We start from the raw sequence: 22,223 nt of genomic DNA on the forward strand, positions 1-22,223 counted from the left end.
ACAAATTGAGTATATGAAAGATAGAATTTTTGTCCATCAATAAACATACACTAAAATAATTTTAAAGCTATTTTATATGGATAAAGCACATCCATTTCGACCTCATGAAAATAATGAAGAGTTTCTTGACCCCGACGTACCATATCTTAGTGCAATTGGTGCACTAATGTATCTTTCTAACATTACAAGGTCTGACATAACTTTTTCAGTTAATGTCTTAACAAGATATAGCTCTGCTCCTACAAGGAGACATTGGAATGGAATCAAACACATATTGCGGTATCTAAAAGGGACTACCGATATGAGATTATTTTATGGAAATAATTGCAGTCCTGATCTTGTTAGTTATGCCGGTGCTGAGTATTTATATGACCCACAAAAGGTTTGATCTCAAACAGGCTATGTGTTTACATATGGAGGCACTGCCATATCTTGACGATCGACTAAGCAATCAATCGTGGCTACTTCAATTAATCATGCTGAGATAATTGCTATTCATGAAGCAAGTTGAGAATGTGTATGGTTGAGGTCTATAATACACCTTATTCGAGATAAATGTGGTTTGAAGTGTGACAAACTACCCACAATTTTGTATGAAGACAATGCAGCATGCATAGCCCAGTTGAAGGGAGGATTCATAAAAGGGGATATGACAAAGCACATTTCACCAAAGTTATTTTTCACACATGATCTTCAAAAGAATGGTGATATCAATGTGCAATAGATCCGTTCAAGTAATAATATGGCTGATTTGTTCACGAAATCTCACCGACGTCAACCTTCAAGAAACTAGTGTACAAGATTGGGATGCGAAGGTTCAAGGATGTGAATTGATGCTCTCATCAGGGGGAGTTAATACGCGTTGTACTCTTTTTTCTTACACGGTTTTGTCCCACTGGGTTTTCCTTGCAAGATTTTTAAAGAGGCAGCCAAAATGCGTATTTCTAAACATGTGTACTCTTTTTCCTTCACTAGGATTTTTTTGACATAGTGTTTTTTCCTAATAAGGTTTTAACGAGACACATTATCTATGGACATCCAAGGGGGAGTGTTATAAGAAAAAATAAATTATGGTGGATGTATACTCTTCCTCCATGATCTTCTCAAATGCTTAATGACATATTCAATGACATATTTCTATTATTAATGACATATTAAATGACATATGTTTCTTCACTTTTCATGCCTATATAAAGGCCTTATAATAGATAGAAAAATACACACAATTGAAGAAGAAAATCTCTTCATTCTCTCTATCTCCATTTCTTGTTCATGTTTTACTAAATTGCTTTTATTTCATAACATGTCTTGTTCATGTTTTACTAAGTTACTTTTATTTTATAACAAAACAAATGTATTCAAAGAATATTTAGATCTGATTAATTATATAGTTGCTCATTTTATATCTTTCTTAGTACTTGATACTACATGATTTATCAGCCAAGTGTATACCTAAATTTGTACCCAATTAATTTTCATGTGTTACAAATTTTGTATGGTTACGTTACTTATAGGCAACCCGCTCCACAATGCATTCTGTGTTCACGCGGAGTCCGGAAAAAGGTCGCACTCCAAGAAGCGTGATGTAGACAGCGTACCCTAATGCAAGACATTAGCGACTGCGTTCACGGGTCGAACTCGTAACCTACAGATCACATGAAGACAACTTTACCGTTGTTCCAAGACTCCCTTCAGAATTTGTATGGTAACGTATTTATACTATATTAGAGCTATAGTTATAGTTCTAGGATCAGTTAGTATTGTCATTATCTTGGTCTACAAATGATATAAGAATAAGATAAAAGATCATCATGTGATGATAATTACTCAATATGTTAGCTTCTTTGGTTTAATTATACAGTATCTGAAATTTATTGGCTAGATTAATCCTGAATCGCGCTGGATAGACTCACTATAGAAGGCAATTAGACCCTCCCTACGAACGGTTGTTTTAGAGGTGGAGATTGTGATGACCCAAAAGGTCATCTTATGATTTAGAACTCGAATCAACAATTGTCTTCACCTATAAGTCACGGGTTCGAGCAGTGGAAGCAACCACTAATGCTTGTATTATAGTATGTTGTCTACATTACACCCCTTAGGGTGCGGCCATTTTTCGGACCCTGCATGAATGCAGAATATTTTGTGCACCAGACTGTTTTTTTTTTTTTTTTTTTTTGGAAATCTACAATGAGCAGCTGATTAATTAGTTCAATTTTCATATTATAATCAGAGATTCACATGAATGCTCCGCACGTTCACTATAACATGTTCCTTTGATCTCTTTTTCGTTTCTTCTAGCTCTTTTTTTTTTAAATTTCTCCCACTCTTTTGGTATAATCTCATAATCTACGTGTATGGCTGTGAGTGTTAATGGCTTTTTAGTGTTGGTCACGTCTGCACACTATAATGTTAGGCTGAGAGAAATTCAAGGAAGCTCTCTCATTTTTCACAACAGAAGTAAACTGCATTAACCAAACTAATTCAGAGAGAAAGAAAAAAAAGAAAGAATTTTCCAACTACTTTTTCAACTAACTTCTCTCTCTCTCACTCACTTTTCATCAATCTTGAATCCAAAGAGCAGTTCTTTTTACAATCTCTTTTATCAAGATCCCAAAAAAGTTGACAATCCAAGAACCCCATCCTCTTCAAACAAAAGGGTCATTCTTTTTTCTTGTGTTTTTTCACTTGGTGATCATAATTGCCTTTTTGTAAATGCCAATGTGATCAAATTGGTTATACACATTCTGTATTTGAATCAAGAAAATCCAAGTTGAATCAACGGTTGCCTCTGAGGTAGTGATTTAAAGAAATATGCCAAGCAAGCTAAAGAAGGCAATTGGTGCAGTAAAAGATCAAACAAGCATTAGCCTTGCAAAAGTTGCAAGCAATACTTCCTCAACCCTTGAAGTTGCTGTGCTGAAAGCCACCACACATGATGATGTGCCTGTCGATGATCGATGTGTTCAAGAAGTCATCAAACTTGTCTCCTCCAACAAAGCCTATGCAGCTGCCTGTGCTCGTGCCATTGGCAAACGTATTGGTAGAACGAGGAATTGGATCGTTGCCCTTAAATCGTTGATGCTTGTCCTAAGAATTTTCCAAGATGGTGATCCTTATTTCCCTCGAGAAGTTCTTCATGCCATGAAACGAGGGGCCAAGATTCTCAACCTCTCTAGCTTCCGCGATGATTCCAATTCTAGTCCATGGGATTTCACAGCTTTTGTTCGTACGTTTGCTCTGTATCTTGACGAGCGTTTGGATTGTTTCCTTACTGGTAAGCTTCAAAGAAGGTATAATAATCGCGAAAGAGAAAATTCTAGCAGCCATTATAGGACTAGTATGAGTAGTCGAAGAAGGGGTGATGAGCCCGTTCGTGACATGAAACCAGTAATGCTGCTTGATAAGATCTCGTATTGGCAACGATTGATTGAAAGAGCAATTGCTACAAGGCCAACAGGGGCAGCTAAGACGAATCGTCTTGTCCAAATTGCTTTATATGCTGTTGTTCAAGAAAGTTTTGATCTTTACAAAGATATATCAGATGGGCTTGCTCTTGTTCTTGATAGTTTTTTCCATTTACCATATCAATCATGTGTAAATGCATTCCAAACTTGTGTCAAAGCAGCAAAGCAATTTGAAGAAATTGGTGCTTTTTATTCTGTTTGTAAAAGTATTGGAGTTGGCAGGACATCAGAATATCCAAGTGTACAAACTATATCAGAGGAATTGATTGAAACATTACAAGAATTTCTCAAAGATCAATCTTCATTTCCAGCACATACACAAAGCAAACCACATTTGCTTCTTCCGGGACCTGGTGGTTCAACGAGGACGACGAGCAGCAAACGTGATAGTTATGGCGGACAATCTGAATTTTCAATGGCCACAGAAACGACAGAGCCATACTCGGAGAGGAGTATTAATTCTGGTGTTGATTCGCGTTGCACATCATTAGAAGATCTAATAAGTGCAACCGAAACATGGAAGAGTCCAGCCAATATTTCGATTGATTTGGAGGCCTATTCGGATATTCAATTTGAGAAGCAGTTGCATGAGAAGGACGATACGGGGTCTACTCATTCATTGCCTGTGTCAAATTCAATGGTTGATCTTGTATCCTTACCAGATTGGCAAGGATATGATGAAGACGACGACAGAAAACAAGAAGAGGATAAACAACAAAAGCAGGAGGCAGTGAAAGATCAAGAAATCAACAAGGAAAAAGCTGCACATCAACAAGAGCATAAACAGAATCCATCATTAGATTCTAATTCAGCAAAAGAATGGGAACTCGTGTTAACTGAGGCGATACCATCAACATCTTTCAACGCGTTCCCTGAACAACCAAAACCTGAACATTTGCCTAGAAATGAAGCAAAAGGGTTGTTTACTGAGGCGATGATAACACCATCAGCATCTTTCAACGCGTTCCCAGAACAAGGACAAGAAAACGCGCCAACAAATGAAGCAAAAGGATCATCAACTGAAGAGGTTTCTTCAAGCAATGGCTGGGAATTGGTACTATTCGAAAATATTCCACAAGCACAATCGACACAATCCATGCCTAGTACAACGAACAGCGTTAACAGCTTCAACTTCACCACCTTGGACGAATTGTATAATCAGAATCCAATGCCAATGTTTCCAAATGGTGGCCAAAATTCACAATATACACCTAGTACAAACAACTTTTGGAATGATCAGAATCTGTCCTTGAACTTGCCACCTCCAAATAATGGGCTAAATATGTATACTCAAGATCCAGTTTTGCCAACAGCTCAACACTACAATCCTTTTTTACAAGATACATCAATGGACTTGGCCATGGTACCGGTCACCACTGCTACCACCACTGCCACTGCCACGTACCCGACTATGGCCACCAATGCTCCGTTTACATTTCCGACGTCTACTGACATGTTCTCATCATCAACTCCAGCACCTACATTCCAAGCAACTCCAACTTTTAGTGCTCAGAATCCAACTTCAGGGGCAGTGCAGAGTAGTGTGGAGGATCCATTCGCGACGTTTTCAAGTAGTGATCAGATGTTTAATGGCATCCCGAATGAGCAGAATTTGTTGCATGAACAACAGTTATGGTTGCAGAACCAAAACAAGATCATAGCAAAACATATGACTTGATTTATATACGTGTGTAAAATGAATAAATCTTGTTGTTATGTTTACATTTTTGCTTTTTGTTAATTCTCCTCCTTTCCAGCATGACACCATTTTCTGATCAGCTTACTCCGTGCATCTAGTTTGTAAAAAATGGCTCAAAAATCAATCAATTTAAATGTAATCCTCGAAACATTTTAACTATCAAATGAATTGTCTCACTTAACAAATTTACTAGTAGTTTAATCAAATGGTCTGAAACAACCATTCAAGCCTTTTACTTCAAAAAGCACTATTTTTCAACATAAACTTCTAAAGATCTTTTTTTTTCAACTTCAATCAAATATTGTCGAAACACCCTAAATATAAATAGCCCGGTCACAGATATACAATGTTCTATATTAAGGGTGTGATTGGTGTGGAGTTCAGAAAATGTTTTCCAATTTCTCATGTTTGGTTGGTTTCTCTAAGAAAACAAGTTCTTTAAAAATCAAGAAATTAACTTTCTTGGTGGGAGTAGAAAAAATAAGTTTCATGAGTGGCATTTCACGATGATTGTCTCCTCCCCAACCCCAAACACCCCATCCCATCCTTCACCTGCACCCCTAAAAAAGTTTCCACTATTTTTGATCTATTTCTAGTGCCTATTGCAATTCTTGGTGTTGGGTGTTTTTAGAATTTGATAAGAATTCGTGTGTTTTTGGTTAAATCTTGTTTTTCTTACAATTCCTGTTGAACAACTAAATTTATTAAATATTAAACAATGAAGACAAAAAGTATTCACTTTTGGTAAATTACAACAACAAAAATAACAAATCCAATATAATATCGCAAATAGGGTATGTGAGGATAATGTGTACGCATAACTTAAGCCTATGATAGACCAATAAAGCAACAAACAATAGCAACAACAAGTTAATAGGGTAACGGAAGCGAATGACACAATGTGTAATAAGAAAGAAGCAGGAATAAGAAAATACAAGAATAGTACTATTACTACCAGTAAGCCTAGGAGAAACTCATGTCAACCTGTCAACCTTCAACCCTAATTCTCGACCTCCACACCTTCCTATCGAGGGTTATGTCCTCGGTAAGCTGAAACAATAACATGCCTAATCACCTCTCTCCAGTACTTCTTTGACCTACCTCTACCCTTCGCCAGACCTGTCACGATCAACCTCTCAGAATGTCTCTATCTCCGTATGCATCACAACATCGATTCCCCCATAGGCACCTCTTCGTTCCATAGAGACCGCAACTTTTGGTAAATTTAAAGGACCTAAACTCCTTAGGAATATATTTAAGGGACTATTTTGGACATAACCATAAGAGCATTAAGATTCATGATTAATATTTTGATCCCATTTTAAATTTGATGCATATTTTAAGTGATTCCATGGTGAGCATTTCCTTGCATTCACACCAATTAGATGGTCAAGTACATTGATAATTTTTTTAAACTTAGACTTCATTTTTCATTTAAAAATCTTAATCCTAAACTCTTTACAAATGAAACCCTTCAACTTCTTGTCCTTCTCGAAACAAACCCTTTAACTTCTAGTCTATTAAATCATCATAGAGTCAGAACTATCAATTAGAAAAATCTTACTTTTTTCCTTTGGCAGAGATAGAGTAGGAGAAACGAACAATGTCGGGAGCAGAAGAAGACAAGAAGCCCGCCGGCGATCAGGCTGCTCACATCAATCTCAAAGTCAAAGGCCAGGTCTTCTTCTTTTCTGTTATCTCCTCTTTCCTCAGTAGTCCCTCGTATGAGTTAATTAGGGTTTGCTTTGGTACCCTATTTGAACTTTTGAACTATATTTGAACATTGAATTCGTTTTTTATGAGCCTGAATATAGCATAATAGATGTCGATTTTGGGATTTATTTAGTAATTAATTGATGGATTAGGCCTTTTTTAGGGTTCCATGGAATTTTTACTGTCATTCTATGATTGTGTGTGGCTACCAGTGTTTTAAAAGGCATTTCTGGGGCTCGCCCCTGGGTGGGGCACTTGCAAAACGCCCGGGGCTCATGTATGGGGCTTAGTTCTGTGAGGCTTACGCCCCAAGCGCCCGACTGTGCGCCCTAAACACGTCTAACGCCCGACGCTCGGGGCTCGCCTGGCAGTTCTAACGCAAATCACGTGTCGAATTTCCTAATTAATATCGTTGACCTTCAAAATTATTTAACAAATTAATGATAAAAGTTTTATTCATCGATATAAATATGAAGCTTGAGCATAACTCTAATAATGAGACATAGTATTGCGAATTTATATCTTCACTTGTTATTGGTCGTGTCTTAGTTCATTTGTCCCTCCTTGTTATACACTTTTATTAATTTGATATCTTAAACTAATTTGTATTTATTCATGAAGGAGTAATATTTTAATTATCGTACTAATAAGATTTTATTAATTATTTACTTTTAGGAAGGTAAAATGTGGAGTTTGATTATTTTTTTAAAGAAATTGTAAGTTTTTAATTATTTGAAAGTTAAAGACGTCATACGTGATTTGTATGCATTAGTTATACTTAAGAATCATGCTAGATATTTTTTTCTATGAGTTCCTTTAATTTTTAACTTTTAATTTATATTTTATATTTTTTGTGATATTATGTTATTTTATTAATTTATAAATTAAAATTTTTAAAGATCCATGGGTCTCACGCCCCTTCCCCCCACCCCCCTCCCACCCCAAACCCCCGTCTCTAGGCTTACGCCTCGTCCCATATCAAGTAAAACGTCCCGTCTCACGCCCCCGCCTTTTAAAACATTGCTTGTAAGTAGCGTATAATAGATTGTTTGACTAGTTTTTTGTGGGGATGAGGCCTATATATATATTTCACATATTTATAGTTTTCTTCAATTTTTATGCAATTTTACATGTTTATAAATATTTACTGTCATTATATTATTTTATAAAATATTAAAAATTAAATACCTATGGGGCTTACGCCCCGTGCCTCGGGGCTTACGCTTTGCTGAGGCATATGTAAAACGTCTCGCCTTACGCTCACGCCTTTTAAAACACTGGTGGCTACATTGTTGAAAAACTTTAATCACTCATTTGAGCAGCATCATCTGAACTTGACTCGACTAGAAAATTGAAAATTCACCCCACCCCCTAACCCCAACCCGAAAAGAAGAAAAAGAAAGAAAAATTCTATTTCTGTATCCTAATTGTTTATCTGCCCCCAGGGCTTTGGTCTTGTGGTAAGGGAGCAACATGTGATATGTGGATTAGGCGCACGTCACGGGTTCGAATGTCGCCGCAGGCAAAAGCCTCGTATTTTAGTGGAGAAGAGTTGGGGGGGGGGGGGGGGTCCAGTTTTTTAGCTTTTAATCATCAGCGATTGGCCCTCAGTATTTCTAGCTTATAAAAAAATGTACACACACTCTCTCTCTAATTGCTTATCTTGGAATATCAAGGTTTAAACCGAAATGATGCTAATGCTTTATGAGTTTCTGTTAAAAAAATTGAAATGTACATATTTAGTAAATTAGTATATGCTGTATCAGAGAAGTTCTTGAACTCAGAGAAAGCCCCCTATATTTGTCACGCTGGATGGAGGCACATTATCTTTTGTCGAGGTTTATTTACTGGTATTTTTTTCATCAATGCTAAACCAAGATATCTTGGTCTACCTTAACATTAATGTGATGCAAAAGATTTGTAATGTTATATTCGTTGTCTGTAAGAAAATTTAACTGTTCATGTTTAGTATATTGTCTCAGAAAAGTATTTAAACTCAGAGGAAGCCCCTGTATTTTTCATGTTTGATTGAGGTATATTACCTTTTCTCAAGATTTAAAGACCAGTCTTTTCATCAATGCAAAAGATAATGCAATTGATGGCTTAGTCATCAATGGCAGACTTTTGTAATGCTTGCATTAACTATCTTGTATTAGTTGAAGTTGTTATCAAGTCATCTGATCTGCTGCTTGACTCAGAAAGTCAACCTGGAATTGGGAATTTGTTTACGTGGATTTGGTGATCGGGGATTGTAAACACCAATAGTATTTGCATGTGGCATTTTTTCTTCATGATAAGACAATAACCTGGGCTATACCTACTTCCTTCTTGAGCTCTGGAATTTACTTTCTGTTGCTACTCCATAAAATCTTTCATTTTGGCTATATACATTTCATTCTGGCTATACAAACACGAAATTTTATGCAGTTGTGTGTTGATTCTGATGCATACTTGATGCAACAATTAGTAGTAAACCTTTTTCTTTCTTTGTCTTATCTTTTGTTTCTGTCCATTCCTTGCTGTTATTAGGATGATGTGCTTCTCATTATGATTTTCTGGAAAAATGAGCTTTTGCATGTTTTAATGAAAAGGGGGAAAAATGATGAGGAAATTATATATTTGGCTTTTTTTTTGGTTTCAGGATGGGAATGAAGTCTTCTTTAGGATCAAAAGAAGCACCCAGCTGAAGAAGCTGATGAATGCTTATTGTGACCGACAATCAGTGGATTTCAATTCAATTGCTTTCTTGTTTGATGGTCGTCGTCTTAGAGCAGAACAGACACCAGATGAGGTCTCTCTCCCCCCAAAAAACCAAGCCCCCAAATGTGCACACACAAATACAAACAAGAGAATACCAAAGAAAGACCCATGTATTTGCTTGATATTGTGCTTCACAATTGTTTTAATTATCTTTTTTCCTTACAATTTTCCTCCCTTCTGCAGCTGGAGATGGAAGATGGTGATGAAATTGATGCGATGTTGCATCAAACTGGAGGCACAATTCTTTGAGTCTCCTTTGCTGTTTCTTTGGACCTAGACTTAATGTGTGTTTCAAGGTGGTATGGACAATGGACTTGGTGAAATGTAGGGTGTTCAACTTTTAGGGCGTGTTGAGTGTAATGAACGTGATCATGTTTGCTTTATGTTGACCAGCTCGGCTGTACTTAATCACTACTGTAAAACTTGATATGAAAGTCATTACTTCCTTAACCGTTTAGTTTTCTAAAGATGACATGAATCCAAAGTCTTGGTTTGTTTTAAATAACCCCCTCCATCAACTCCCACGAAAAATCGGTACCTTGGTGACAAGAAGAAGCTCCAGTGGCCAGTGTAACCTGCTTTGCACCTTGTACGTATATCGCAGTTTGGTCCATATCTCAGGCTTTTAATCTTAATGGTGGTTTATTTTAGAACTAGTACCAAGGCTTTGATCTAGTGGCAAAAGGTGTGAGTTAGGTGTCTGTCACATGTTTGAACTTGCCCCGGATAAAAAAACCTGATATTTAAGTGGGGAAGAGTAGAAGGACAAACTTATTATTCACCGTTTTTTATACTGTGCATTACTGGCCCTCAGTGATATCTCATGTGCCACTTGTTGATTTCTCTATTTTTCCAAGAAAAAAGGTTTGTTTTAGAACTTCTATTCGTGTTCTTTGATTCTTTGAAACTACAGCAGGTTCGTTGGGGTAATAGTCCTCTCTTCAGTCAATTTTAATCATTTTTTTGACTATTAAGTTGCTTATTTCTTTTTTGCTAAGCGCTTAAGGAGTCCTTGATTTGATATGTTATTTTGTGTCGCTAATCATGGTCTTTCTTTGTATAAGCGGCATTCATTTATGTAGTTATAAAGCATCAAAAGAATTAGTATAAGATCATTACTTAAGATTGCTTCTTGTTGTAGGCATTATCATGCAACCTTTTCACCAAATATTTATTCAACCATACATGCATCTATATTGCCTTATCAGTAGCAAAATTATGGTAGTAGTGCTAGCAAACTTTTCAATTGTAATGCTCCATGTAACACAATACCACACTGACCATTAAAAATAAACGAATATATTTCCTTATTAGTCATTCTTTGAGGAACCTTCATGTTGTTGAGAGATTATAATAATTAGGAAAATCTCTCAAATAATAGCCGAAAAAATTATATTTTTTGTATATATATACATTCTGTATGTCATATACAAAAATTATACAAATTTTATATACTTTTTCGGCTACCGAATATAAATAGTTTCTGACGCGAGCTAAAAGTGATAATATTCCATTATAATTCGTGGAAATGGCGTGGGGTAGCCACTTTTTAATGTGGTATTTAGTTTTTATCCAGCATTTTTAATGATGAGCAAAAATAGCCACTACTCTATTAAAATTAATACAAAAAGACGCTTTTATCCTTTCTTCATGAGTGTTTGTGTAAATATTAAGGACATGGTGTCCTTAATATTTACACAACACTCATGAAGTTAAGGACATGATGTCCTAAAATTTAACAATAGTAGGTGCAAATATATGACACTTTGTCCTTAATATGCACTCATGAAGTTAAGGACATGATGTCCTAAAGTTTAACAATAGTAGGTGCAAATATATGACACTTTGTCCTTAATATGCACTCATGAAGTTAAGGACATGATGTCCTAAAGTTTAACAACAGTAAGTGCAAATACATGACACTTTGTCCTTAATATTTACACAACACTCATGAAATTAAGGACATCATGTCCTTAATATTTACACAACACTCATGAAGTTAAGGACATTATGTCCTTAACATTTACACTGCACACATGAAGTTAAGGACACAATGTCCTTAACATTTACACTGCACATATGAAGTTAAGTACATGATGTCCTAAAGTTTAACAACGGAAGATGCAAATACATGACACATTGTCCTTAATATTTACACAACACTCGTGAAGTTAAGGACACCATGTCCTTAATATTTAGATAGTACTCATAAAGATAAAGACACCATGTCCTTAACATTTACACTGCACATATGAAGTTAAGGACACGATGTCCTAAAGTTTACACAGCGTTCATGAAATTAAAGACACCATGTCCTTAATATTTACACAACACTCGTAAAGTTAAGGACACTATGTCCTTAACATTTACACTGCACACATGAAGTTAAGGACACCATGTCCTTAACATTTACACTGCACATATGAAGTTAAGGACATGAGGTCCTAAAGTTTAACAATAGAAGGTGCAAATTCAGAACACTTTGTCCTTAATATTTACACAACACTCATGAAGTTAAGGACACCATGTCTAGCACAGGAGTATTTTCGTCCGCATGGATAAAAGTTTATTAAAGCATTGACTAAAGAGTAAATAAATTTTAAACAGTAGCTTAAGAGTAATACAACTCTAATTAGTGGCTAACCGTGCATTTCCCCTTATAATTCAGTGCATGAGTTTAATTCTCATTGGTGTCACAATTGAACTACCTAACTTATCAAGTCAAAAACACGGTAAAAACTTGAATTATCATGGTATAGAAAATTATTGTTGCACTGCTTTCATGGTTTATCATAACATTGCAATTCAAACTGCCCGGACTGTGGTTTGATGTTTGAATGATAAAAACTGAACTTCGAAGAAGCAGGTCTTTGCTTTTTTTTTTTTCTTTTTTTTTTTTGAAGTTGTGGCTATATATTAATACATTACAAATTCTGCTTATATTTTAAACAGCCCTAAAAGTGGCTAAAATTGCATGTCATGTCCCTCAATGGGACTGGTCTCGGTGGAATATCCCCAGAAATTCAAAAATATCCAGATTTATAAGTGGTAATTGAAAAATAGTCACAGTTTCAAAAGTAATCAAAATTTAGCCATTTTTTCATGTAAAGATAAAATCTGAAAAAAACACCCTTAAAAATCCGAAAAAATTTCAGCATAATATGCCGAAGTTCAAATTTTTTACTTATGAGATTCCAGCATAATAAGCTAGAATTTCACAATATGTTGGAGTTCCAATATAATATGCTGAAAGTTTATACGCATGAGCTCCATAATCGAGCATAATAGGCTAGAAGTTCATATACAGATACATCAATCTCCAGTATATTATGCTGGAACGGTCCGTGTTGCAGTAAAATAGTGGCTATTTTTAATGACTTTGCAAATGCTGGTTATTTTTGAATTATCAGTCCGAAAACTGGCTAGCACGTGTTATTTTTACCATTATTGACCGTCTTAGGAAAATGTATCTGCTTTTAACTTAAACTCCATAGTCTTCACTATTTAAAGCTTGAAATTCTTATTTGGTAGTAGAAAATAGAATGTTAATGATCTATTACTGTTAAAATCGTTTGAATGTTGATAATTTAAGTTTAATTTTTTTAGTTCAAATACCAATTTAGTGATTTACTATAAAAAGTTCAAAACTCTATTGTTGGACCTTAAAAACTATCGAATAACAAAATGGATTTTTTATTTGATATTTGACTAAATTGGTGAGGGTTATTTGTATTGGTATTTGGAAGCTCATTGAAATTATAAATTCGAAGAATGTTTTGTTAAAACAACCTAACAAATTTATGGTAATCCGCTAGATTTCGATGAACAATTTAATAGATATGTAGAGTAAATATATCATAAACTCTGCCAATCCATTAGAAAAATTCTTGAAGCACAAAATCATACCAACTGGATAGAATTTGATAAACAACTTGACATATAGATAAAATAAAAATAACATAAACTTTACCAATCTGGTAGAAAAACTTTGAAGAGCAATAATTGTTTGGGGGTTCAAGGGTCATTTTTTAAATACCGCTAATTTTTGGAGACATTCTAACTAGTCACTTACGGGGCCATTCATGTCAATCGCCCCTTAATCCCCAATTTTGAAAGTCAGCCCATTCAAATGATGGGCCTAAATGCAGACTAGCCCACAAAATTAGGTTTCGTAAACATAACCACACTTATCTATTTAAACTCCATTCGATTCACCTTCCAGTTCATCATCTCCTTTCTCTATTTTTGCTTTTATGGGTTTTAGGATTTAGGATTTAAGATTTTAGTAGTCGGATATCTGAAGGTTTTTCTTCTTCGATTGTCTCTGAAGTTTTATAATTGCTAATTATTTACTTGGTCCGATGCCACGTCGGCGGTAGCAAAAAAGTAGCAGTGACCGGCGATGCTATGATCGGACCGACATCAAGTTTTATTAACGCTTCGCATTTTGATAGGAATCTGTGGATGAATATTTGGTTTTTCCGCGGAGCCGTTTTGTGCGATTACATTTATTTTTATTTAAAATTATGGCTTTATTTATATAATTTTTTAAGAGATTATTATAGTGAAGCCAATGAGGATCAAAATTTTGATATTTGGAATTACCGTCTGAACATAATATTGATGTCAGATCTACTATCTGAGGCTTCCTTATTATTTTTTCATGAATTTAAGTCTGATTTAGTGATCAATATAAAATTATTTCATATGAAATGTGCAGAAATATTTCTTAATTTTTAGTAGTATATTTTTAAGACTTCCTTTGAAAAAATATATTCTTTTAAGCAGATAGTATAGTGAAGTCAATGAGGATGAAAATTTTGATATCTGGAATTACCGTCTGAATATTACATTGATGTCAGATCGACTATCTGAGACTTCTTTATTTTTTTTAATTATGAGGATTTAAGTTTAATTGTTTTAAACATAATAGTATTTTTTACGAATTACTATGTGTTTAGGACGAACTATATATATATATATAACAATGACGCTACCTTATTTTGACGATTCATTAATTAACTATATTGGGGATAGAAAATAATCTTAAAATTTTCACTAAGAAGATATTGGTTAAAATTAAATATTTGTTCTATTTTAGTTTTCGTGTCGGCAAGCAAAGAAAAATTTGTTTGAACGAGGACATCAGTAAGATTTTTAAAATTGTACTTCAAAAGTATTTGCTAATCCTACAAGTATAAAGTTTCTCTAATATACACGGTACAAAATGCTTAAATCAAAATAATTGAGCATCCAATTAATAGATGGACCAATTCTTGAAAACCACATTCAAAGAAATTATGATTATATAACCTGAAGTATATAAGGAATTGTTTATCCGAAAAATGGATAACAATTGAATTTATATGTATATGTGATATTACTTGGTATAAGTTGTCAAAAATAAATAAATTATTATCGAAATTAGCTGTAAAATAAATAAATGTAAATTGAATGAATCAATCAGCCTAAGCAATCTGCCCCCTCTACTAATGATAACAACCCGAGAGAAATCCTATTACAAAATATATAGTGAGGATCTTATGATATATTAATGAATTAGTTTTTTCTAGATTTGCGTTGTGATTTCTTGATCATGCCCAATTATATCTTATAAAAAGGATTAAGCGATCGATGTAAATATATTCTGGTTAACAAGTTGAATTTCACAAGGAATTAACCTATTAAGCACAACTAATAGACTCGAACAAATTCACACAATTTATATTCAATAATATTTAATTAACAAGTTGGATGTTTACTAACTAAATATTACCTAATGAAAATGACGTAATTAATTGTGTGAACATCCAACTTGTTAGTAAAGGTGTTCCTCGAGCTATTCTTGCCTCCGGTCGCAAAACTCAAAAGTGGTGTTTAATGTCTATTTATATGTGTAGGAAAAGAACTAAACGATATAGGCCAACTCCTAGTCAAACTATGAGACGAAATAAGCCTTCAAAATTTGGAGTAAGCGCGCCTCAGACCATGCCTCGTGAGGCTCCACAGGAGATGAACCTCGCCTAATATTGTGCGGCGCCAGCTCCTACGCGAGCTCGCCTCACCTTTCGTGACGCTTGCACCTACGCGAGCTCAGAGGCTCGCGTCGCCGACTTCCATGCGAGATCAAAGGGTCGCCTCGCGAGCTTCTTCATCTTTTCACTGCTTAATGCATTTTTTCTTCTTTCTACAGTTTTCGAGCACACTTTATTCTTTAAATCTTCCTTTTGCTCTAATTTTATCTGCAATTTATCTACACTTAAAATAGACTTCATTACGCGCAAATGAAGTGTAGTTTAACATGAAAACACATAAAATGTAAGGTAAATAATGTACTAAAATGTGAAATTATAGCCACATATCATTACCCACATTTAAACATTGTTCGTCCTCGAGCAATCAAACTACACTTATAGACACGACCTTTTTAAGCAATTACCTTAACTCATCACACCATGAATCTTTAAAATAGAGTAAGCCCAAAGGTGTAACATTCTCATCTCAAGATTTGACTCACAAATACCACGCCTTATTCACAAATTCACTTACTTACTCTAAATGGAGGTCAATGATATTATCTTTCATTTATGAATCACGTGCCCTTACCCAACAAATAGCTTAGTTCCACACACAATGAATTTTAAGAACGTAGGAACTCAAGATAGAAAAAATTCACTCGCTCTTAAAAATAACATTCATATGCCACAAATGATGCACCATATGCTTGCCCGTAGTATAATACTCTACTAATCGAGCTCATTCAGTCTAGGATCAAGTAGGACTTTAATTGATTGTAATGTGGGCTGCGGGTCGGGTATGATACATTTGGATATAAGTTACTACACCTCTCTTAAGCACTTTAATACATATACTTTAACACTCAAGCCCATACTTATGTCAAACCAAAACTCCACCTTTAATTCAATGTATATTACCCCATACTTTTTTAAGCACAATTACATCACTAACCACCACCATCAAGAATTATTTTTCATACAATACAACTATATGTATATTTTTTCTTTTTGTTTCAATCCAAGTGGCTTTTATTGATATATATATATTTTTTTTTTTAAAATTATTTTTTACTTCAATCCAAGTTGCTTTTATTGATATATATTTTTCAAAACGGTGCACCTTTCTCCTTATTTTATTTGTTCCACTCAAAAGCCAACCCACCACCCCACACTTTAACTTTTACATAATTCATCACAATTCAAGTGCTTATTAGAGGTGACAAGGTTCAAATATATGGTCAATTCAAACAAAGGGGTCAGGCTTATTATGTGGTTGCCAAAGAAATAGGATTATAGGCTCAAAGGGGTTAACTACGTTACATAACCTTTAGGCGGGTAAACTATATATATCTGGATCAACAAAGAAATGCCCATATCACTTCCTAGACTTAACAAGACTATTATTTCGCTTTGCACACATACGAGACAAGTTCTAGACATCAAATGCAATGCACATAATACATACAAACCTTACACATACTGGCACATAACTCATTCAGGATTGGTTTTATCACGATACTCCAGTCAAAGCAGTTAAGCAAATTTAAGAATCTACGATTTAATCTAGAGTAAAAAATTGAGCCTAAACATCAAAACTAGATTACTCATTATTCTTAAGGCATAGCAAAGTTAAAAGATATCGCTGCAATTCAATTCCTAGCACAGTGGTTTCTGCTCCTACAATTTAAAACTAACTACACATGGTTCAACTAAAAACCCTTAGAAAAGAACTGCTACACAAAGAAAAAATAAGGGGGAATTACTACACTACCTATAAGAATTTTTTTTTGATTTTTTTAGACTTAATTCCCTCATGAAAACTGTCTAGGAGATCCATCGTCGAGAAGAGTCCAATTTATTTTTTTTCAATTTTGTTTTTAAAAGGCTAAGACGACCTATCTAAAAAGTATAACCTAACTAAAAAATTATAACTAAAACAAAACTAATATTTACAAGTTATCAGCCCACACTTATTACATGCAATGCCCTCAGTGCATACATAAATTGACAAAACATGAAAGAATGAGTAGGATGTTGGAAAAAACTCCCTGGTCAAGCTGCGTCATCGCCTTCCTCCTTTGAGGCTGACCACTCCTCATCTTGTGCTTCCTCCTCATCCTCTTCATCCTCATCATCTGATTACTCCGGTTCAGCCTCGTACTGCTCAGGTGTGTTGATATCCTCATCATCTGGGAGTCTGTACCCATCACGATGCCCAACCAGCTACTGAGCATGAGCATTGAGCGGGAACCGCTCACCCAATATGTCCCTCTCCTCTGTAGAGGCCGGCTGTCCCCCGATCCGAAGCTACAAATCCATCATCCCATATAAATGGGCCATAAAGCTATCATTACGAGAATTGTGCTCGACACTTGTCAACGATGGCATAACAGTCTTCTCCTTAACCCGGATACTTGTAATGTCCATTAGTCTTAGGGGATGATCAATGATGTGATCAAAAGCTGCTTCCTCTTCAACCTCTTCTTGTCTCAAGAACTGAGTTAACATATTTTCAAGTGGCATTCGATCGATCCTCTTGCTAGTTCTCACTAAAGACATCTGGTAGCAGATCAAATGACCCACATTCACCCTATGACCCGTCATGAGGATATATAACGCACATGTCCTCTCACGGCTAATAAGCGTGTTAGGATTGCATGGTGTCCTTAATTTAAAACTAACTACACATGGTTCAACTAAAAACCCTTAGAAAAGAACTGCTACACAAAGAAAAAATAAGGGGGAATTACTACACTACCTATAAGAATTTTTTTTTGATTTTTTTAGACTTAATTCCCTCATGAAAACTGTCTAGGAGATCCATCGTCGAGAAGAGTCCAATTTATTTTTTTTCAATTTTGTTTTTAAAAGGCTAAGACGACCTATCTAAAAAGTATAACCTAACTAAAAAATTATAACTAAAACAAAACTAATATTTACAAGTTATCAGCCCACACTTATTACATGCAATGCCCTCAGTGCATACATAAATTGACAAAACATGAAAGAATGAGTAGGATGTTGGAAAAAACTCCCTGGTCAAGCTGCGTCATCGCCTTCCTCCTTTGAGGCTGACCACTCCTCATCTTGTGCTTCCTCCTCATCCTCTTCATCCTCATCATCTGATTACTCCGGTTCAGCCTCGTACTGCTCAGGTGTGTTGATATCCTCATCATCTGGGAGTCTGTACCCATCACGATGCCCAACCAGCTACTGAGCATGAGCATTGAGCGGGAACCGCTCACCCAATATGTCCCTCTCCTCTGTAGAGGCCGGCTGTCCCCCGATCCGAAGCTACAAATCCATCATCCCATATAAATGGGCCATAAAGCTATCATTACGAGAATTGTGCTCGACACTTGTCAACGATGGCATAACAGTCTTCTCCTTAACCCGGATACTTGTAATGTCCATTAGTCTTAGGGGATGATCAATGATGTGATCAAAAGCTGCTTCCTCTTCAACCTCTTCTTGTCTCAAGAACTGAGTTAACATATTTTCAAGTGGCATTCGATCGATCCTCTTGCTAGTTCTCACTAAAGACATCTGGTAGCAGATCAAATGACCCACATTCACCCTATGACCCGTCATGAGGATATATAACGCACATGTCCTCTCACGGCTAATAAGCGTGTTAGGATTGCAAGGAAAGAGCCGTGTATTAATCAGTTTCATCCATACTTGAGCCTCTGCCCTCATCTTCTTCTTGGGGAATTTCCTGTGCCGATTTGTTTTCTTATCCCGAACCCAAGCTGCCACATAATTGACACCACAAAGAGTGTGTCTCAGCTCTCGATATGTAGGACGGGCGATGAAGTAGTCCAATGGCTACTGAGGAACATCCGGAGCACATAATAAATTACGTATTGTCGTGGTTGAAAAATCTATCAACCGTCCACGAATCGGCACTAGTTATTTAGGATCCTTTGGATCAAACCCGACATAGAATTCCCAAACTAGATTGAGATTTATATCCCCTGTATTTTTGAACACATAACTTAACCCCAACTCATAGATGCCTCTCCAAATTGCTTGGTACTTGGCTTGGAGGGGACAATTATGAATAGCAGCTTCTGGATGTACATGTTTTGGCCTACAACGCCTGTACCAATCCTTAGTGTGTGGGGGTATGCTTTTGAGTCCAAACTCCCGCTGTCCTTGAGGTTGTGGACGAGTGGCTGCTATAGCTTCCACGACTTGCAGTCCTTCACCTTGACTGGAAGTAGCTCCCCCCTTTCTCTTCTTTGGGGGAGGTACAGAGGTAGCCTTAGCTTTAGACGGAGTAGTGGATGTGGCTTTGCCTTTTCCGATGTCTTTTCTTGGAGGCATATTCGTTCCTACACAAACGAGCATGAATTAGTTTGAGCTGCATTGCAACATGTCAAAACATGGTCTTGCCATCCCACACTTAAGAGTTTAACATATGATTATCAACAATTTCCAAGGTTACTCAGACTTCACCTCATCGTTTCTTAGTATGAGAATCAAGCAATGACACATGGGTGCTTCCTCTAATTTCGAAGCATCGGGCTACCGGTAAGCCACCCCACACTTAAAATTTAAAGTGGTGCACGACTACATAGCACTAATCTGATAATCCCGGAGACTCGGGCTCCAATGGGGACAAAGAATGCCTTTGAGGTATTATAACAAACACTTAGCATGCACTATTCCATGGGAGTGCTTGTAGGGGTCATGGATTGCCTCAGCCTCCCAAATCGGCTTGGGAGTTCCGTACTACTATTTGTTCACACAATAGCAACACCATTCATATGGGGTTCATGGGGTTGGGACACACAAACACATTGTTACAAAGAAGAACAACCCCAAATTTTGTGTCTAATGTCATGTATTCACCCAACTTGAAATTGCCAAATAAAGGAGATAGAAATCATACCTTAGATGTTTAAGAGGAGGGATTTGCCTTTGAATTGCTGTTGCCGGTGAATTCTTCTTGAATCAATGGGATGAGTGTGTCTTCAATGGGTTTGTGAGGGAGGGGGTTTGGCAAAGTTCGTGGGTGAGGATGTGTGCTTGAGTATGTTTTGTGAGCAGTGAGTTTTAGGTGTTATGAGATGTGTGCTTGAATATGTCTTCAAATTTAGGTTAGATGTTTTTAAGGGAGGGGTTTATAAGAAATAAGGGAAAAAAAAAATTAAAATACGCCAAAAATGATACTTACCTGGCGACGCGTGCTTACTGCCTCGCCTTACCCCTCGTAAGGCGAGCTCCAACGCGAGCTCTCCATCAGGAGACGCAAGACCTAACACCTGGCCCAACTCGCTTGGGACCAGGAGACGCGCAGTGCACTGTACGACTTGTTGAAATTACCTGCAAACATGTTAGTACCTAAAAACGAAAAGAAAAATTCTAACTACACTAAAAATCAACTACGAATTTGGTTGCCTCCCAACGAGCGCCTTAGTTAATGTCACAACATGATGAATACAACATTACAATGGGTTGTCTCCCATGAAGTACCTGATTTAATATCGCGGCACGACGCAGGCAATCGACTTAAGGCTCGCTCAACATTGGTGGCTTTAGTAAATGAGTCACCGACACTAGTTTCGTTTCATCCATGCCCAAATAATGTTTTAACCTGTTCCCATTGACTCTGAACTTGCGAGAGACATCTTCTGAAGCAATCTCTACGGCTCCGATAGGATGAATCTCTAGCACACAAAATGGTCCTGACCATCTTGACTTCAATTTGCTTGGAAACAACCTCAATCTCGAATTGAATAATAGTACCACGTCTCCCGGCTTAAAATTTTGCTCAAGAATGTTTTTGTCATGCACTAGTTTCATTCTTTCCTTATATAGCCTTGTACTCTCAAAAGCATGGTAATGAAACTCGTCAAGTTCATGCAGCTCTGTGACTCTATTAGTTCCAGCGGCCTCCACGTCCAGATTTAATTGTCGCAATGCCTAGAAGGCTTTATGCTCTAACTCCTTCGGCAAGTGACATGCCTTTCCAAATACCAATTTATACGGCAACATATCAATCAGAGTTTTGAATGCAGTGCGGTAAGCTCATAGCGCATCATCCAATTTTCTCTCCCAATCAGTCCGAGTAGCATTTATATTTTTGGTCAAAGCACTCTTGATTTCTCTGTTTGACACCTCGACTTGCCCACTAGTTTGTGGGTGATACGGAGTAGCAACCTTATGGCGAACACCATATTTCTCTAACAGCTTTGCAAAGGCTCGATTGCAGAAGTGGGTGCCCCCATCACTGATGGTAGCCCTTGGAGTGCCAAATTGGGTGAAGATGTTCTTTCTCAGAAAACCAATAACTGCCTTCGCGTCATTTGTTGGAAGGGCAATGACTTCTACCCATTTTGTTATTAGATGAGCTGAAAAATGGTCCCATAAAGTCGATTCCACATACATCGAATACTTCCACCTCTTAAATTAGGTTCATGGGCATCTCATGTCGACGGGAAATATTCCCCGTCCGTTGGAACTCATCATAACTTTTCACCCATAAGTGTGCATCTTTAAAGAATGCCGGCCAATAAAAACCCGATTCCAACACTTTAGCCGCTATCCTTACACCTCCAA

At 36.5% G+C, this 22,223-nt stretch overlaps 2 protein-coding genes and 3 non-coding genes across 5 annotated transcripts; all 5 read left to right on the top strand.

The window, feature by feature from the left end:
* Positions 1-2,164: 2,164 nt before the first annotated feature.
* Positions 2,165-5,208, top strand: LOC107826203 (clathrin coat assembly protein AP180-like). Its single transcript, XM_016653155.2, has one exon. It carries the CDS (start codon positions 2,815-2,817, stop codon positions 5,143-5,145), a length of 2,331 nt encoding a protein of 776 aa, XP_016508641.2. The 5' UTR covers positions 2,165-2,814; the 3' UTR covers positions 5,146-5,208.
* Positions 5,209-6,686: 1,478 nt separating this feature from the next.
* Positions 6,687-10,089, top strand: LOC107826206 (small ubiquitin-related modifier 2). Its single transcript, XM_016653158.2, has 3 exons — positions 6,687-6,844; positions 9,521-9,670; positions 9,823-10,089. Exons 1-3 carry the CDS (start codon positions 6,770-6,772, stop codon positions 9,886-9,888), a joined length of 291 nt encoding a protein of 96 aa, XP_016508644.1. The 5' UTR covers positions 6,687-6,769; the 3' UTR covers positions 9,889-10,089.
* A 3,905-nt stretch (positions 10,090-13,994) lies between these two features.
* LOC142175615 (small nucleolar RNA snoR2/U65) lies at positions 13,995-14,149 on the top strand. Its single transcript, XR_012704717.1, has one exon. It is a non-coding gene; the product is annotated as a small nucleolar RNA snoR2/U65 (small nucleolar RNA).
* Positions 14,150-14,206: 57 nt separating this feature from the next.
* LOC142175609 (small nucleolar RNA snoR77Y) lies at positions 14,207-14,290 on the top strand. Its single transcript, XR_012704712.1, has one exon. It is a non-coding gene; the product is annotated as a small nucleolar RNA snoR77Y (small nucleolar RNA).
* A 148-nt stretch (positions 14,291-14,438) lies between these two features.
* LOC142175610 (small nucleolar RNA snoR77Y) lies at positions 14,439-14,522 on the top strand. The gene has a single exon (XR_012704713.1). It is a non-coding gene; the product is annotated as a small nucleolar RNA snoR77Y (small nucleolar RNA).
* Positions 14,523-22,223: the final 7,701 nt, after the last annotated feature.

This window comes from Nicotiana tabacum, chromosome 21 (assembly GCF_000715075.1).
Source record: "Nicotiana tabacum cultivar K326 chromosome 21, ASM71507v2, whole genome shotgun sequence".
In the NCBI taxonomy this organism is placed as follows: Eukaryota; Viridiplantae; Streptophyta; class Magnoliopsida; order Solanales; family Solanaceae; genus Nicotiana; species Nicotiana tabacum.

Bases quoted from the DNA above. Each gene is read 5' to 3' on its own strand.
- LOC107826203 (XM_016653155.2), top strand. From the start codon at position 2,815: ATGCCAAGCAAGCTAAAGAAGGCAATTGGTGCAGTAAAAGATCAAACA.
- LOC107826206 (XM_016653158.2), top strand. From the start codon at position 6,770: ATGTCGGGAGCAGAAGAAGACAAGAAGCCCGCCGGCGATCAGGCTGCT. The intron at 6,845-9,520 runs GTCTTCTTCTTT...TTTTGGTTTCAG, and splicing joins ATCTCAAAGTCAAAGGCCAG to GATGGGAATGAAGTCTTCTT. The intron at 9,671-9,822 runs GTCTCTCTCCCC...TCCCTTCTGCAG, and splicing joins CAGAACAGACACCAGATGAG to CTGGAGATGGAAGATGGTGA.